The sequence below is a fragment of the Canis aureus genome, chromosome 33 (genome assembly GCF_053574225.1).
Source record: "Canis aureus isolate CA01 chromosome 33, VMU_Caureus_v.1.0, whole genome shotgun sequence".
NCBI classification, from domain to species: Eukaryota; Metazoa; Chordata; class Mammalia; order Carnivora; family Canidae; genus Canis; species Canis aureus.
Window position 1 is genome coordinate 8,656,342 of NC_135643.1, and position 19,873 is coordinate 8,676,214.

Below are 19,873 nucleotides of genomic sequence, written 5' to 3' on the forward strand. Positions count from 1 at the left end.
GACTCTCTACTCACTTCAGTTCAGCCCTAAAAGTTACAGTCTCATGAGAAATTGGTGAGTCTACATAGTTTGTTACACAGTAGAGGGAAATAGAGTTGGGTAAGTACAATTTGACCACTTCATAAAAAACCTGGGAAGCTAGATGAAAGAGTTTCAATTCAGTGTTGTTGGCATTTTAGAACTTGAGTGCAGAAATGACATCCTAAAAGGCATATTTAAGAAATATCTAGACTGTATAGGAGAGTGATTGAAAGCAAGGAATGCAATCAATATTTGACAAATGGGTGAAGTCAGCTAATATTTCTTTCTATAGACAGGACAATGAAGGCCTGTGCTTTGAACACTGTGTGTGTATATGTGTGTGTATACACACATATATGTATGTATGTTACTATAAGGTGAATCCAGATCTCTTGTAACATAATTTCAATGCTATCATTAGAATTAATAAAACCCAGAAAAGTCTTAAAAAAAAACTTTACTGTGAGTTCAGTATAAAAGGACTGTAGAATGAATAAAACAGGGGGAAAGGAATTTTAAATTCAGAAATACCATGCATTTATAGGTATTATTAGAATCCTTTTGGTTTTACATAGTGGCTGCTGACATTTTTCATGACATGGCCACAGAAAGAGTGACAGTACTTGTAAAATACGCTGGGGATGAGTGTGAGTCTCCTGGGTATGGAGGGAGGGCCACTGGGCACCCCGTGCCCTTACTGACACCCAGAGGATCCAGGGAGATTAGTTCTCAGGCTAGCCAGGCATATGGCAGAGAAGCTCTACCCTAAGGAACATGAGAAGGCCCACAGATGTGGAAATGCTTTTGTACTTCAGGCTCCTGTCCCTAAGTGAGGAAAACCAGCAGCTTACTTTGAGCACTAGAAGGAAGTGAAGGAAGTGGCCTTGTCCTTAGTGACTGACGACCTCGTGTCCTCTGAAATTTCAGTTAAACCACTATGCTCTGCAGTTTCACTTCTGTGTTAACCTTTCTTTACTTTTTCTCATTGGAAAGCTGTGTTCTCTAAACCATCCTAATAAAATCATTATTGTTTTTATCTGCCACCCAAAAGGATAGAGCATCTTTTCAGAGGGCTTTTCTTCCCTTCTGAATAACCCTGGTGGGGTGTGCACATGTACACATTGACCATTTCACTGCCTAGCCTGGTGATTCATCTTCAATCATGCTGAACAAAAAATCATTTCTTTCTTTGGCTAACATAATTTTTACAATTAATTTAGCTCTAAGTAAGTGAATCAATGCTGTTTGTTTGGCTTTTGTTTTCATTATTATTGTATAAGGTGAAGTAAGGGATTCTTTTTTTTTTTTTAATTTTTATTTATTTATGATAGTCACACACACACACACAGAGAGAGAGAGAGAGAGAGAGAGGCAGAGACATAGGCAGAGGGAGAAGCAGGCTCCATGCACCAGGAGCCCGACATGGGATTCCATCCCGGGTCTCCGGGATCGTGCCCTGGGCCAAAGGCAGGCGCCAAACCGCTGCGCCACCCAGGGATCCCGAAGTAAGGGATTCTTAAGAGGAGTTTAGGAAAATCCATACTGAGACCACACAAAAAACTTTAGGAAAGAATACATTAAATGCTAACTGAATAAACATTTTCTCTGTAGGTGGAAAAACTGGTGGATTCGTGGAATTCTTACTCTAACTATGATTTCGTTGTTTTTCCTGATCATCTACATGGGATCCTTTATGCTGATGCTTCTTGTAAGTGTTTTACATTTACCTAAGTATTTCTTGCTTTGTTTTTCAGCACTGATCTGATTGAAGTAATTTGAGCATTTCATGAAAAAGAAGGTAGTTCAAGATTTGCTAACAGCAAATTTAGTTCCCTTAGGCATCTTCTAGTTCATGAAATGACCTGCACCAATTTTTTTCTATTTGCAAAATGGCCATTCAGTGTGTTCACTCAGCAGAGACCAAGTATACATAATAAATACGTCTTGCCAAGCATTAGATATTGCTTACACACACATGATTTTATCATATAGGACTATTAGCTAGATCCCTAATTTCAAAGAACTCAATCTAATGGCAGAGACATATATAAGTAACCATGTGAATAAATAGTATAATACATAAGTGGGTGAGTACTGTGATAGACATTGTTGGTTGAACACAGTAAAAAAATATCTAATCCAGCCACTCCTGATCTTCTCAGGGTGAACCCATAGAAGGCAGTGAGTGCCAGCGACCACCACTTGGGCCTTTCAGGAGTGAGTGTGTGCAGACCACTTTTCAGTGCTGTGTGCTGAGTGTCAGGGCAGGGGATGAAGGGATTGGGTTATAGCTGACAGCTCAGTAAGGCTTGGTGGAGGAGGGGACCTTTCAGTGGACCTGAGGGTATATCAGGGTGGAGTGAGCGCTGAGCAAACGCCTAAATGGCTGGATGCGTCAGAACAAGGTGAGCATTACTCTTCCTGGAGCACCTTTGAACTTGCAAAAGTAATTGGAGATCAGATTCTGAAGGCCCTTGCAATACTGTGTGAAGAAGTTTGGGATTTATTTGTAAAGCACTGGGGAGCCATTGAAAATATTGGGGATCACTTAAATTATTATTCCCCTTTAGAAGGTACTTTTGATCTAAGACATTGACGAACATGAACGTTCTTGATACTTGGATTCAGGCTGGTTTGGTGGGCTCCCTGTGAGTAAGTTAACATTTTTCTCCAAACTAAACTGTTTGGTATGGTAACTCAGGCCAGAATTTGTAGATAAAGGCTAATTTTTAACCACTCATTAATGAGAAAATTCAAAACACTTTTTAAAAAATTTTATTGGAGTTCAGTTTGCCAACATATAACACCCAGTGCTCATCCCAGTAAGTGCCCCCCTCAGTGCCCATCACCCAGTCACCCCAACCCCCCGCCCACTTCCCCTTCCACTACCTCTAGTTTATTTCCCAGAGTTAGGTGTCTCTCATGTTTTGTCACCCTCACTGATGTTTTCACTCATTTTCTCTCCTTTCCCTTTATTCCCTTTCACTAATTTTTATATTCCCCAAATGAATGAGACCATATAATGTTTGTCCTTTTCCGATTGACTTATTTCACTCAGCACAGTACCCTCCAGGTCCCTCCATGTTGAAGCAAATGGTGGGTATTTGTCGTTTCTAATGGCTGAGTAATATTCCATTGTATACGTAAACCACATCTTCTTTATCCATTTATCTTTCGATGGACACTGAGGCTCCTTTCACAGTTTGGCTATTGTGAACATTGCTGCTATAGACACTGGGGTGCAGGTGTCCCGGCGTTTCACTGCATCTGTATCTTTGGGGTAAATCCCTAGCAGTGCAATTGCTGGAAAACACTTTTTTTTAAAATTGAAGTTCGATTTGCCAACATATAGTATAGTACCAAGTGCTCATCCCTTCAAGTGCCCTCCTCAGTGCCCATCACCCAGTCACCCCGTTCCCCCCACCTGCCTCAAAACACTTTTAGAGACATCCTCACATATTTGGACTCTGATTTAAAAAAAAGAATCATAAGCATACCTAAAGTACTTAGGCTCTCTTGTCTCTCTTTCTACTATGAGGGGAAAATACCATTTTATTACAAGTTCTTCCTTTCATTGGTGAGCTTAATCAGCAAAGAATATTAAAAATCTAGTTAAAGTAGATTTGAACTCTTATTGCTTTTACTTAGGTTTTTGCAGTGCATGCACACACAGGCACACATGTGCACATGCATCCATACTTATGTTGTATTTATGGTATTCACATTAAGGAAATATGGATGAATAAACACATAGGCACACATTGTTGGTATTCAATTGATACTACTTTTATGTGTTATAAAGTCTTATTTATATTCATATCACTCACGAGGTCATTTATATTTTGAGAAGTATGCATTGTATCTAGCTTGAATTTGCCCTACAATATCAACATTCATAAATGACTAATTCAAGGGAATTTTATTGAAAACTTATTTCTAGGAAATGATAGTTACTACTTTAAGATGGAACTCAAGGGATCCCTGGGTGGCGCAGCGGTTTAGCGCCTGCCTTTGGCCCAGGGCGCGATCCTGGAGACCCAGGATCGAATCCCACATCAGGCTCCCGGTGCATGGAGCCTGCTTCTCCCTCTGCCTGTGTCTCTGCCTCTCTCTCTCTCTCTCTGTGACTATCATAAAAAAATAAAAAATTAAAAAAATTAAAAAAAAAAATAAGATGGAACTCAAAACATGAGTAATGAATAATAAGATGTTCCTTAAAATAAAAAGAGCTTTTTTTCCTTCAGCCTTCTACTTATAGTATTGTAGCATTCATAGCTTGCAGTCATACGTTCTAAGTGATGGAGATACTAAAGCATATTTTGATATAGAGGCAGATAACATAACAGGCTCCCCGCCTCGTCTCCTTGGAAATGCCTATAAGTTTTAATTTACATTATATAATTTATAATATACTACTTACAACTAAATTATATATTTAGTTTATTTTTTCATATTGTGAGAGTTATACAAGTGTGTTAAAATTACTTTGGGAAATTGATAATTTTTTGAAAATCACTCCTAACCCTATCATCAACTACCAAAACCCAATTAATACTTCTGTTTTTCTTTTATCTCTTTTATGTATTAAAAAATCATGGCTATAGTCATAATATGACTAGACTTTTGTATCCTGCTTTTCAAACTAAATATCATATCGACTGTTTTGTGTTGTTCCACCATCTTTACAGCCATCAACTTCATTAAAAAATTTTTTTTAACATTTTATTTATTTATTTGCGAGAAAGAAAGTGCACATGTGTGCCAATGAACTGGGGAAGGATCACAGGGGGAGGGAGAGAGAATCTGAAGCACACTCCTCACTTAGCTCAGAGCCCTGTGGGGGCTTCAATCCCATGAAATCATAACCGAAACCAAGGGTCAGATCTTCAACCAACTGAGCCACCCAGACAGCCCCTATCAACTTTAACACATGCATTGACTCAGTGGAATGGAATGCATCATAAGTTATGAACCACTGTGCTATTTTCAGACATTCAAGTTATGTTTTGGTTTTTCTTTATGTTGAATAACACTATCCTGAACATGTTCTTTTTCACATGCAGGATTATTTTCTTTTACTTTTTAAGATTTCATTTGTTTATTCATGAGAGAAACAGAGAGAGAGAGAGAGAGGCAGGCAGAGACACAGGCAGAGGGAGAAGCAGGCTCCGTGCAGGGAGCCTGACATGGGACTCGATCCCGGGTCTCCAGGATCACGCCCTGAGCTGAAGGCGGCGCTAAACCGCTGAGCCACCTGGGCTGCCCAGGATTATTTTCTTTGAATAGATTCCCGAAGTGAAAATGGGCACTTTTATTTGGATAACCCACGGATAACCATAGTTTGAACTCAACATATCCAAATCTGAACTTCTGTTTCATCCCCAGCCATTCTGCATAAATCTTTCCAGATGTTATTCTGTGTTCCCCAGTCTCTCTTAGCCACCCTTCCCCCGCCCTGCAGTTTCCTCCACCAGAAAATCCAGCCGGTTCTACTTCCTCATTTTCTTATTCTGTATACTATCCCCCTCTGCCACTGGCCCAGTTAAAGAGTCATCTGCATTTGGGTGAATGGTGGTATCTTGCCTGCCTTACTCTTTCTACTTTTGCTGCTGCTCTAGTCCATTCTTTCTACCTCTCTTATCCCCAACCCATACATCTGATCATGTCCCTTAGTGATCAGCCTGAACTCCTTTGTGTACTGCTTGGTGCTGCTTGCTGTGATTCTGTGACCAGGCTTGTCTCTGCTTCTCAACCCCATCTTTGCGTCTCAGCAACTCTGAACTACCTGTAGTTCTCTAACATGTGTCATCCTCTCCAGTGTATGTGATTCTATATATCCTTCTCTGTCCCAACTGCAGCCTGTCCCCCTTGCCAGCCACAGGTGTTTTGTTTGCTCATGCTTACATCCATGTGGCTATTTCGACGTGGTATTGTAGCCACTTGTGTCTTCCCTGACAGGCTATACCTCTCTGAGGAAAGATGTCCTATATTATTTCTCCAAATCCTCCATAACTAGCAGAGTCAGCATTTACATATTGATGGTGGTTTTTAAGGCTCTTAATACATTTATGGGGCCAGCAGAGCCCTACATTGGTATGTTGCTAACGGTATTGATTATGGGGCCAGCAGAGCCCTACCAATGTATGTTGCTACCGGTGTTGATGGCCTGGAAATTTAGTTTCCATGTGATCACCCAGCCTGGAAGATGCACATGTATTTTAAGGATTTTAGCTATGTTGTTTTGAATCCTCCATTTGCTTTTTTCCCAGTAGCTCTATATTGATTCTACTTGCAAACTGTGATTGACAGTCATATAAATATATATGTATGTGCTATTAAAAGTAGTTTTTCCCCCCTCGGTAAAATACCATGTATAGTGCTAATGGCTGTTCTTGAGCAAATGTGTTCATTTAGCAAATAGAAATTGCATCAGTACATCTGATATTTTAAAAGCCTTTGGTTCTACAAATAGCATGGCTTTGCCATTGTATTTAAATGTCTATCATTGTCTCCATTCTGTGATTATTTTAAAAAATGACTTTTGACATTATATTCAAAGCTTACTTGAAGGATGCTATTTGAATTTCTTCTTGTCTTTATGTTATAAAACAGTAATGACTTTTTCTTAAAAAAATACTTATAGTAGTTTGGCCTAGTATTTTCTTATAGTGTGGCTGAGGGGGCACAATTACTTTAAATATGTACATGTAATAGGTAAAATGGGAAATACAACTTAAGAACATCCTGAACACTAGCTTTAGGAAAGCTAATTTGTGGAAAGCTTAAAAGAAACACCAAAGTATTCTTGGGCAGAGTTTGGTAAGCTTTTTAAAGAAGCAGGTGAAAATATTTTAGGTTTTAAGGAACCACATATTTCTCAGTCACATCATGTTTGGGTTTTGTTTTTAACTTTTTAAAAACAAAATCTGAGGCACCAGGGTGGCTCAGTTGGTTAAGCATCAGTTTTTGGTTAAGATCATGATCCCAGGATCCTGGGGACTCAATGGGGAGTCTGCTTCTCTCTCTCCCTCTCACTCTGTCCCTGCTCTTGCTCTTTCTCTTTCAAATAAGTAAGTAAAAATCTAAAAAAATATATATACGTATAATATATACATATGTGTGTGTATGTGTATAGATATAATTGTTCTTAGGTGCAGGGCTGTACTAAACCAAGCCCTTGGGTATACTCTCTAGAGACTGAAAAAGTTAGTCTGCTACGTTCACAAAGATTTCAGTCTCTTGGTTCATGGTAGTAAGTGTTCAACTTGTCAATTGCTCTTGAAGTTTTGGAGTTGATTTAAGGCAAGCGTTACGTATACCCAAGTTGATGGATACAGCAGTTTGAAGGACTATTAAGTAGACCATCAAAAAAGGATTTGTAAATATTAATCCATTTATTATGAATGTACATAGGACACTGTGCAAACAAAAACACATAGAATCAGTTGACTGGCTGACGTGGCTGCAAATGTAGAAGGCTGTTTATAATTTGCCAGTGTAGCACCACTTGGATTGATGAGAGATGTATGCAGCTGGCTATATGAGAGTTGGCACAGCTGGAAGAATAAAAAGATTGTGCCCAAACCCTGCTGGGTGACAGGGTATATAGATGTTTTAACCACTTGTTCTGACAGTATCTTTATCTTTAGAAAGCATACCAGGATGTAAAGAAATACATATAAGCAAACTTGCACATATGATCGTTTTCGTAGGGTAACTCAAGAAACAAAATGGACAAAAAGATTGTCCATCTTAAGATGGACTAATGAAATGAAATAGTAATGAGGGATAAAGCCTAGTCAATTGAGACCAACCAGACTCTATCCCTGTTGATTTGCTTACCCCTCTGAAATATCACTTGATTTTAGAAACACCAACTATTGAACTTCTGCTGCTGACATTTAGAATAATTAAAAATGGGCAGGCTAAAGATTTTTAAAATACGTATGACAACAAACTGTGTGTTAAAGGATGAAGCACAAATGTAAACACTAAGAGATGTATGTTAATGTATTCTCTTGGTTTCAGGTTCTAGGCATCCAAGTGAAATGCTTCCATGAAATTATCACTATAGGTTATAGAGTCTATCGCTCTTATGACCTGCCATGGTTTAGAACATTAAGCTGGTAAGTAATTTAAAGCTGTTTCAGATATGAACATTTGACTCTTTTCTAAAGTTTGAAAAGGAAGCATCCTGATTGGTCAGTATCACACAGTTGATGGTATAGATTGATTTCTGGAGGAAGATAAATAAAAAGAATGTAACTGGATTTTGAAAAGAAGAAAATCACCTGTAAGTCTCCCATCCCAATGCAACTATTTTCATTTCTTTCAGTCTTTGTAGAGATACTTTATATCTGTATATATCTTCCTCTTTAAAAAACATTATATTGGACACATTTTTATATCCTTTATAATGATAATTTTAATAAAATTTCATTTTGTAAAATGTTATAAATATGCATGATTTGCTTTATTTTGCCTCAGTTGACATGAGACCACACACAAAATTAGATTATCTCTACAAAGAGTGATAGATGAGATACGAAAATAGTTGTGGGTTTTCTGTTTTGTTTCTTGAGTGGCTTATTCAAGGGAAGGAAAGCCTAGGATAAATAGCTGTCTCCTTCCTACCCTCACTGGCCCACCTCCCTGTAGGCTTTGGGGACAGGGCAGGGATGGGGTATGTATGTGGAGGACACAGAGAGAGGAATGATGGCTCCTAACTTTGTTGTTCCTGGTTTGATCTTGTCTTCAGGCCTGGGACCCCATGACATGCTACCTGGAGGGTAGTTGGAGGGAAGAGTAAGACTCTTGGAGGGGGCAGTATAAGGCAACCTTATAAGTAGCACTGGCAATTACCAGCCCATGAAATATTGTATATGTACAAATACATGTAAAAATTAGTTTAAAAAGTCATGTGATTTTAATATTTAAAGTCTTATATATCTTTACAACTTTTTAGCTAGGATTTTTAGTTATTAAGACTTTTATCAGGAAACATGATAATATGATTATTCATTATTAACTAGCCATGCCTTTGAATATAGTTTTAAGATTATTATCAGCCAGAGGGTCCAGTGTCTTAAGAAAACAAATGTATCACCTTTGAGGTTTAAAGGGGTCAAAAAATAGTTTCTTGGTTTTGGTAATAGCTAATTTTCCCTTATAGCAGGTTTTTCTCATGAAGGGCAAAATATATGGGAAATGTTAGGTAGATTAAGCAGTTAGGGAACAATTAAATGCTAAACCATGAAGGATTGATTGATTCTAGGTATAGGAGGAAAAAAAACTAAGGATGGGCTCCAGTGATTGTAGAAGTCTTTATGGAGAAGGTGAGAAACAAACTATCACTTGAAATAAAGACAAATTTTGGATAGAAAAGAGTGTTCTGGATTGGGGAGGACACACTCATCAGGTTCTAGATGGGGAATGGAGGAGGCACATGCCACAGATGGAGAGACTTTTCCTGGGCAGAATAATGGGGAAAAAGTTGGATTGGTGGGCTAGAGTAGGCCTTGATAGCCTTAGAGAGGAGTCAAAGACCATTTCCATTGTAAGAGAATGGAAAATGGTATTACAGCTAATAGAAATGAGAATACTTTAACTTTGAAAACATTGGGATCTGATTCAGCCTATGACAACTAGAAGGGAAATTGTTCCTTTCCTCCTCTGCTCTCCTGACCACCTGGAACTCTGCTCTTCAAAGGAAGAGGGAGAGAAGAACTCTGAGGCAGTGTCTCTCAGCCTTTTCCCCTGGCTCACACAAGCTGCCATCAGCAAAATGTCACGGTTGATCCATCAAAGGATGGATCCCTCCTAGAGGGAAAGGATATACCAGACAGAGCTGGGTGGAGGGATAGGTGATTACACAGTGTAAAGAGGTTTCTCTTAGAGATTTTTACCTGCCGCTTGCTCCCATCACCCACTACTACTTCTTAAGAATCACTGTGCCACTGGAATCCATCTGTTACATGGAGGAGAGGAAGAAAGACACCAGTATGCACAGAGCAGTGAAGAGAGAGGTCAGAGGTTAAATTACCTCTTTGTGCTTTCCCCTTTGATTTTCCTTAAGGCAGGTGGGGGTTTGGCATAGGATCTGCCATATTAAAAGGCTTTAGAGCTGTGAGTAGTTGGGAGTGAATTTTCATTATAATCAGTACTGAATGTGTGTATCTGTGTGTGTCTATGAGAGAGAAAGAATGTGTGTGTTTGTGTATGTGTAGCATTTTTTACATTGTTTCCCAATGTGTCTGGCATTAGATTTTGACCTAAGTAGAGGCATGAGCTATTTTCAGTCAATTTTTGTTGATGGATACATTTGGAATTGAGTTTAAAAGCAGAAAAACATGTTTTGGAATATCCTAAACCTGCCTACTTAATTTGGTTTTTGATCTTTGTGGGATCATCAAAATGTAGAGAATAGTCTTTTGAGTTTCACAGGGAAAGAAGGCTTCGAATATAAAAAAGGCTAATTGTTTTTGAATTATAGGTACTTTCTACTGTGTGTAAACTACTTTTTCTATGGAGAGACTGTAGCTGATTATTTTGCTACATTTGTTCAAAGAGAAGAGCAACTCCAATTCCTCATTCGCTATCATAGATTTATATCATTTGCCCTCTATCTGGCAGGTAAGGAAAATAGTATTGATATGTTGCTAGTATATGTTACGTGTTTATTTTTACTTCATGTGATTTAAATTCACAACCTTCTTTGTTACATTTTAACCCAGCTTCTCTTTTCACCTGTCCTGTGTATAAAGCTGTTTCTCTCATTGTGGTCTTAAATAGCAGTTACTCCCTAATGTGACTAATAAGAAGTACAGACTCATTTGTCCACAGATTTCAAAATTTCCTTTGGAAATTGTAATAAAGAAGCTTTTAATATATGAATTGGTTGTTAACCAAGTATAATTTACAAATACATTTTTGCATATATCTTGCTTTATTTGTTCCCAGGAAATAGTGTTCATATAGAATTAATCAGGGTATTTAGTTTTACGGACATGTTTTATTTTATATTCTTTATATACATTTATATATATATATAAATGTTATATACATATTTGTTTATTGTATACTATTTTTATTATTTTATTTTTAAAGATTGGATTCATTCTAGAGAGAAGGGAGGGAAAGAGAGAGCATGTAAGGGGTGGGGCAGAAGGAGCGGGAAGAGAGAGGGAGAGAGACTCTCAAGAAGACTCCCTGCTGAGCACAGAGCCTAACTCTTGGCTTGATCTCAAGATCCTAAGATCACGATCTGAGCTGAAATCAAGAGTCAGACGCTTAACCAACTAAGCCATCTAGGCACTGTCATTATTTTCATTTTAAAGGAGGATATGAACTTTGAGTTCTACTTTAGCTCTTAATAGTTACTGTTGTAGTTCTTAAGAGTTTTCCAATAAATAAGTTCTCAATACAATTTTGGAAACTGAATACAACATGGGTTTTCTATTTCTCGTTAAAATAGACATACGCAGAATATATGAGGAAGTGTGTCAGGTTCTCTAGGAGTATGTCATTTTATTCAGTTGTTATGTTGTTCCTTCAAAGTGTTCCCGTTTTAATAAAGCCTTCCTCAGATCCTGGTCTGATTTTGTTTCTGAATCTAGAAAGTCAGAAAGTGAAACACAATCTGAAATGATAATAGTAATTTTCAGAGAATCATTTTTGGGGTAGGAGGAACCTGCATTTTCTCAAGAGTTTTCTTCTTTTTGCATTCAGGTTTTTTTTTTTTTTTTTTTTTTTTTTTTGCATAGTCTAGTTTTCTGAGTCTGTTTACTATATTTTTAAAAATTATTACTAATACATCTAAAGAAAGTACATTCTTAGGAAAAGATATTGAAAGGTATTCCTGTTCTTTCAAGGGCATAAGAAATTACTCATTTTAGTTCTTCAGTTTTAAATTTGAATTAGTTTAGAAGAATCATGATGACAGAGAGATTATTGATGACCAATACCAGCTAAGATTTGGGAAAGAAAAACACTTGACTCTGATTCTGTGTTTATCAAAGCACATATGTGACATTTTTTTCTTGGTAGAAACTTTGAGTGTTTTATCTCACTAATCAAACCAGTGCACTGATAAATGTAAGGTAGATATTGAGATGGATTCTTTACTGTTATTAGAGAGAAGAATACAGTGCCTTCTCACTTTATATATAGACTGGCAAGACTTTATTGGTATTTTGAATTTTAAAAACAGTTATTAGCAAGAAATATGTCTGTAGTGGCTTCTGCTGCTGAACCCAACAACTTTATGTTATTTCATAAGATCATTCTTGTACTTGCTGATAACAAAGTTATGATTAATGAAAATATAAATCATTCATAGCATTAATAGATGTCTAAGAAAATAAATTTTAAAATACAATGCAAATAGCAACCCTGCACCCCACCACTTACAGACTTTTTTTTTTTCATTTTTTTAAGTAATATGCCCATTTCTTAATTTTTTATCAGGCATTACCTATTGACTTCCTATTACAACCTTTCTCTCTTCTCCATACTGTTTGTTATTGTCATTGTTGACATTGTTAAACAGATACCTAAAATATCACTTACTGGGGATCCAAATAGTGTCTGTGATTACATTTCTATTCTTATACAACTTTTGTTTTTTTCTTGAACTTAGTAACTGCTCCACCTTCTCCTTTCCACATCTACAAATTTTCATGTAGGAATCCTTAATTTCTCTTCTGGGTCTGTTCAGTGTCTATTGGTAGTTTTTTTTCCATGTTCACACCAATCCGTGTATCAGTTTTTTTTCTTTCCTTGAGACTCACTCTGTTCTAGAAACTCTGTAGTACTATTGCATTTGGACTGTCTGCTTGTAGGCCTCCTGACTCAGTATCCTGATTTGGCCTCCTCATTTCTTCTATCCTGCATCTTCCAGTTTCTGGGTTGACATCCTCCAATAGTTTCCTGTGAAATGCACTTGGAAGGTAAATGTTTTATGTTCATATGTTTCTCAAAATATTCTCACAGTTGACTGCTTTGGGTAGGGCTTGCACTAATTACTAGTAGATTTTTACTTAGTACTCTTGTCTAGAAATCTAGGCCTTAGACTTGCCTTCCACTGAGTCTTTTCTGCTCAGTTTTCTCTAGAAAGTACTATTGGTCCCTGATTTCTCAGGTCTGCTAAAAGTTATCCAGTCTGTTCTCCTTTTGCAGCTGTTCCTCTTAAGTTTTCCTCAAAATGTCTTCAGTTCTCCTCGCTCTGTGGGTTTTCACCTTAATTAATTAATTAATTTCTCTCTCTCTCTCTCTCTCTTTCTCTCTCTATTTAAATTAGTCTCCACACCCAGCATGGGACTTGAACTCAGAATCCCAAGATCAAGAGTCTACTGACCAAGCCAGCCAGGCATCCTCTCACCTTGATTTCTTTTAATGTTAATTTAGTGAACTGCCAGGACAGATTTTAAATAAATGCATGTGATCAACTTGCATTTTAAGGCAGAAATCCTTAACTAGTTTTTCTATTTTTTCCTTTGGCTTAAAACAATTTATTCTTTTTTCTCTCCTGGTTGGCTTGGCTTCTCTGGGCAGCTCTCTTATGATTGCAGTCAGGTGGAAGTAGTGCTCATCATTTCAGTCTTGACTCAGCTGGATTGAGGTAGCTCACTCAGGGCCATAGTCTGTGCTGGCCACTGACTTGAACACACACATCTGGCCTCTTGTTGGGGCTTGGATGTCTTAGAGCACAATGGCTGGGTTCTGAACAGGGAGAGTGCCAAAAGCCAAGTGCTTCAAGAGTCCTTAGGTAGGTTGTGTTTGTTTTTGTTTTAATGAGATTTTAAAGATAAAAACCTAATACAGACCCATAGTAAAAATCTGGACTAAAATGGAGTATTGTGAAATCTCCCTCCTGCCTCAGAGCCTTACATACAATCTCCAGAAACTGGCCACTACTGTTGGAGGAAGTTTCTGAGTATTCAAGCTTATATGTTTATATCCTCTCCACCCTCATTTTTAAAATACAAATGAGTATACACTATTCCTTAACTGTTTGTTCTTCCAGTTAATGCAGTTTATGGATGATTTTATATCAGCACATCTAAACCTAGTGCATCTTTGTTAATGTGCATACTGTAATACCGGAGGTAGAATGTGAGAAAATAGGGTGACTGCTATTTCCTTTTCTTACTTTCCTTTTGGAGTTTGTTACAACTAATATTTGAGAATAACTGTTCCCACTGAGTTGGTAAAGGATTGAATTTATTTTCTTTATTTTATTTTACATGTAATATATACTCTAACTTTTAGTAATTGCTTCATACATTAAACTTTCTTTTTTTCTAAAGTAAAATCAATGTCTCTTTTTTCTGATTAATTTCTTGCTATTTTAGGCTATTAGAATCATAAAAGCTCATTGCAAGTCGTCATTTTTTCAGCAAACATGTGAATGCTTTCCAAATGCTAGGTACTGTGAATGATTTAGAGGACAGAGAGGGAAATAAGGCTGATAGGGTGCCTTCCATGGTCTTGAAACTAGTGAGACATTAGTCCCCTTGTGCGCTGCTGAAATGTGAACAAGGACCTCTAAGCTCATGAAGGGTAAGGAGAAATCTGCTCTGCTGAAGACCATAGAAGGCCTTTGAGAAGAGATGGCAGGTGTCACGAAAAGTAAAGAACAAGTAGGCATTTGCTAAGTGGATAACGGTAAAGGGCATTCGAGGCAGAGGAAGCAGCTGTGCAAGGCTTGGAAATGGGCGAGGATTGTGTGTTTGGGACCAGAGGCAAGCATTAAAGGTTGGAAAGGTGAGCAGGAGCCACATCTTGAGAAGCTTTGTGTGTCATAGGAAGGGTTGGGACTTTATCCCTAAGAAACCATTGGAAGATTTTAAGAGATGATATAGCTAGATCTGTAGTAAAGTGAAGGATGGATTGGGAGACATTAATAGGATGAACAAACAGGAAGCTGTTGCTGTGGCTCATGCTAAATACAAGAAGGGCCCGAGCCATTGGGGTTTGTATTTAAATACGAAGAGGGTTGGTTATACATCAAAAAATAAAAATACTGTGGGCTGATCCCAGAAACCAACTGTGCTTTATGACAGTCTATGAAAAATTGTTTTTGTATTCCATATATTATTGGCTTAAAATGTACTTTTTGTTGAGCTAATCATGTATTTACATGTAGTTGTAGGAAGCGACAGAGCTATCCCTTATGCACATGGCCTAGTTTCCACCAATGGTAGTACCTTGCAGAACCATGGTACAATATCACACCAGGATATTGACATTATTAGAGTCCTGTGAATGTAATTTCCTAATGCAACCTTCTTAGGAGCTACTGGGTTAAATGATGAAACGTCAAATATACATCATGCATAATATTCTGTATCTGTTACCATTCTACATGTGGCCTAAATATGGTCCTGTGAGACCATAAACAACCTTCTCTGTGTCTCTCCCTCTTTTTTTATTTATTATTTTTTTTATTGGAGTTCAAATTGCCAACATTTAGCATAACACCCAGCACTCATCCCGCCAAGCGCCCCCCTCAGTGCCCATCACCCAGTCACCCCAACCCCCTGCCCACCTCCTTTTACACTACCCCTTGTTCGTTTTCCAGAGTTAGGTGTGTCTCATGTTTTGTCACTCTGTGTCTGTCTTATGTTTTTAATTCCTAGTGCCTAGTGCAAGGCCTGGCATTTAGGTTCCCAATACATATTTGATGCACAGTCAAGAGGCTGAGATCATGCACATTCATATACAGTGTTTTTCAGAGATATTTTTTCAGCATCAGTGTTTTCTTTGCTGAGTCTTGAGACCCTACTGGTGATTCTTGAAGTGGTAAACATTTCATGGGCTTAGTCTAGCAAATGGAATTTGACTTTAAAACTGGAGTGAGGAAATAGAAAGTATGCTTTGTCGAGGTGTGTGTGCCTTTCTCTTAAATGATTCTGTGAGAATCTTTGGAATTCTTTTCATATAACAATATTCAAAGAGTTCTGTCAGAATTTTAGTTCTGCTGTGGTCAAATGACTTTGGAAGGTATAGGTCTTAGCAGATTTAAATAGCAGAGACAGCCCATGTTCTTTCACTGATGCGGAGTTTTGTTAAAATAGAATACGGGTATCTCCAGGTCTGACCTCCTCCCCACAACCCATGAGACTAAGTGACTTATCTAATATCCTACAGAACGACTCACTGACAAAGACCCAGAAAATCATTCTGACATTTAGATAATTTTGTTGTAAAATGAATTTGCCTGATGGCAAAAAAAAAAAAAAAAATCAGTGAGACTGAAGGTTATAAGGCAAACATTTTCTCTAGAGTCTAGATAATTTTTTAAAAGATATTGGTAATTTGGATTTGAGGCTCTTTAGGAACCAGAGCAACCGTGTGATTATAAATGAGTAATGTTGAGTGAATAAGCTTAGAAATGTTTGACTCTTAATATTATCACCTTAACATCTATGTAGCCAACCAGTGACATGCATGTTATTTTTAGTTGTTTTTGTTTGTTTGTTTTTCCTTGTGTATGCATGGCTATTTTGATTTTTTTAAAAACCCTTAAAGAGAAAGTACAACTTGAATACTTTGAATTTGAGAAAATCAATAGACATATGAAATTAAACTTAGCTAAAATGAATACATAATTAAGAAATTTTCTCCCAAGCATCCTGTATATCTTATTATCTCAAAGGATGTTGATGAAATCTTTAGAAAGATATCACAAATAACTGTGCACAGAGGACTCTACCTCCAAAACTACACTTATAGTTTTGGAGTTAAAGACTATTAGACTCTGTGCACATGTGCCAGTGTCGTTCTACACTTTAAACCCAACATGTAGATTAATAGAAAACTTCTTTATCTTAGCTAGCATAATGGTTGGTTTGTGTGACAATTTCTACAATGCAGATTCATTTAAGACTTCTTAAAAACTCCATCATGGTATAGTGCCTCAATAGGGGCCACATAATGCAGTGTGTTTCTGAATTAACCTAACATGATATCTGAAATGTTTTGAAAAATATAGCCACATGGAAGATTGAAGAAGAGTCATTAAGCTCCAGTATTTAATCCTGGGCCAGTCTTAATGTCTGTGTCTTGAATTAAGGACTATGTGTGTTTATTGAATTAGTTGATTACCAATAGTAAATTTTAAAAACAACTTCATTAATTTATGTTTTCTTTTTGACTAGATTTTGAGTTCCTTGAATGGGAATACCTGTCACATTCATTTTTTGTGTCTAGTATATCGTTAGTGCTCAATAAATATTTTTTGATTTTCCATTTTTCTGAAATTGCCTCTATCCCATCTTTTGGACTTCTGAATATTTTCTTTCTCCTTTACTTCTCCTGACTCCTTTAGAAATCTCATTCTTTTTTGTTCTTTTCAAATATACCTCTCTTTAGTCTATTGGGTAACTGATCTCCTGAACTCCTTGGGAGCTCTTTGATATACTAGACAACAGGATGTACACATCTTCGGACAACACTAGGCACAGGGCTGTGTACATAAATGGTGATCAGTAATAATAACTAGACATAATTACATAATAAGAACTGTAGGTTAGGAAACTTTTTCAGTGAATACTCTTATTTATAATACTTATATCCTATTTTTTTTTTTTTTTTTGGAAATGTAACAAGACAGAGGTTCATTGTTAATTAGGAAAAAAAAACTATGGATCCAAATGGATGAAAATTTTCTTTCCATTAGATTTATTGAAATATAGAATAATGTATTTTTACACATTTAAACATAAAATATATACATAGCTATATGGTTGTGAATGAAAAAGTAAATTTATGTGTTTCTTTTTCAGACTGTTTTTCTTTAAAAATAATATTCCTTAGATGTTCTAGGAAAACACCTTACTTAGGCCTTCCCCAAATTAGAAAATTATGTTATCTTAATGTATCTAGAAGTCAGACAATTATATCCTTTATTAAAGCACCCAAGAAGCTGAATGTTATTGGTGATTTAACAGTAAAATTGGATCAGGTAAAAGTGAGTAGCCAAGACTGTCCTGGATAAAATCACCATTAGGACAATACTGAATAATTCTGCTAGTAATTTTGTTTCAAGAAATGCTTAAGGGTGAATGGTATTATATGACTTCAAAAATGAGAAAACCATACATGTGAGAGCAGTATTCATGAAGAGGTAATTCACAGATAATGATGTTCAGAAGTTCCCAAGGTCATGCTGGGAGAGTCAAAGGGGTCCATTTGCATGGATTTGGAGGTTTCAGAGGCATCGGACTTAGCTTAGCTCTTACCCCATTTGCCTCTGCACCAATTCCAATTTCCATTCATTTCTAACTATGAAGCAGTAGCATAAAACACAGAATTTACATTATTATTTGAGCCACAAAATAAACCTGCCTGTTATAGAATAAAAACTTAAAAGCAATGATTTTAAAGAGGTGTTTTTTTTTTTTTTTTTCTTCTTTTTTTTAACGCTGCTAGTGATTTCAAAGCCACCAGTAAGGTCTCAAGACTCAGCAAACTCATGGGTTTTTTTTTTTTTTTCTCTACCCCCTCCCAGTTTCTTTCTCTGTCTCAAGAAAGTGACAGATGACTTTCAGTTGTGCTGCATTTGAAAATGTTCCCATATTTCTTTTGCAGTTCAGTCAGATTACTCTATAGGTGACAAATAGGAGGTGAGATGGGATCTGGGAACCAGTATGTATTCTCTTCCTTTGTCATTATCCTTTACATTGGTGTTTCAAATTAGCCTTCAGAAAATAGGTCATGGAAGCTGCTGGTTGATTTTTTTGCTCTGGTCAGAGTAGTATGAACCTTGCTTACTCTGGTGGGTAGAATCGCTTTGGTAAGTATTACTTGTATGTATAAAATCTAGCATTTATTTCATGTGGGATAACTTACCTGATAATTCATTTTCTATTTTGGAGAACTCACTGTAAAGATACTGCAGAATAGAATGGATGGATACCTATTAATCTGAAATTAAACTTTGTTTATACATTTGCAATATCTACCTATGTAAAAGAATATTTCTCTTTAGAAGTTTTCTGATATATTGGGCAAAAAGGGCTTCCTGTTGCCTCCCATTATTTTTGTGTATGATTATTAAATTTCAGTTAGGTAGACTTTTTATTTAGTATAATGTCATTGTAATAAATTTGTGGGATATAAACATAAACACAAAGCACAAACATTTGCTTTTATAAATTTTTAAATTATTAAGAGTGTTGTATTTTACTACAATTATTATAATATGGTTCTGAGAAATTTCAAGTCATTCTTAACCTGAAACTTACTGATAATGGTTTATGGAACTACATGACACTTGAGAGTCAATAGGATCTGAAGGTCTAACTGTTTCCTAACCCTGTAATTTTCAGTCAATTAATAAAGTCCTTTGTCCATTTTTCTTCACCTGTAAAATGGAGATAATAATAGATATGTTCATTATGGGGATGTTGGAAGCATTAAATAAGTTAATATTTGTAAAATGTTTTAGACAAGAGCCTGGAACACAATAAGTGTTCACTAGATGTTAGCTGCCATATAATTATTAATTTTCCTATTATTGTAGAGATTGAAACATTCTATACATGTACACTTAATGGATTGATACAGCGAATAAGTTTTTTTTCATAGTGATACTTTTTTTTTAGTTTAGTTGATACAATATTACATTAGTTTCAGGTGTACAACATAATGATTTGACAAGTTTATACATTATGCTATGCTTACCACAAGTGTACCTACCATCTATCCCCATGCATTGCTATTACAATATCAGTGACTATATTTTTTATGCTTTTTTATGATTTACTCATCCTGTAACTGAAAGCTTGTATCTCCTACTCCCCTTCACCCATTTTGCCCATTCTCCCACCATCTCCCTTCTGCCAACTGT

The 19,873-nt window shown here is 36.7% G+C and overlaps 1 protein-coding gene across 1 annotated transcript in view; it reads left to right on the top strand.

The window, feature by feature from the left end:
* CDS1 (CDP-diacylglycerol synthase 1) overlaps nucleotides 1–19,873 on the top strand; it is a 68,666-nt gene that overhangs the window by 25,105 nt on the left and 23,688 nt on the right. Inside the window, exons 3-5 of the mRNA XM_077882759.1 lie at nucleotides 1,633–1,729; nucleotides 8,050–8,147; nucleotides 10,514–10,653. Of these exons, the coding sequence (XP_077738885.1) occupies nucleotides 1,633–1,729; nucleotides 8,050–8,147; nucleotides 10,514–10,653 (335 nt within the window). The remainder of the gene's footprint in view (nucleotides 1–1,632; nucleotides 1,730–8,049; nucleotides 8,148–10,513; nucleotides 10,654–19,873) is intronic.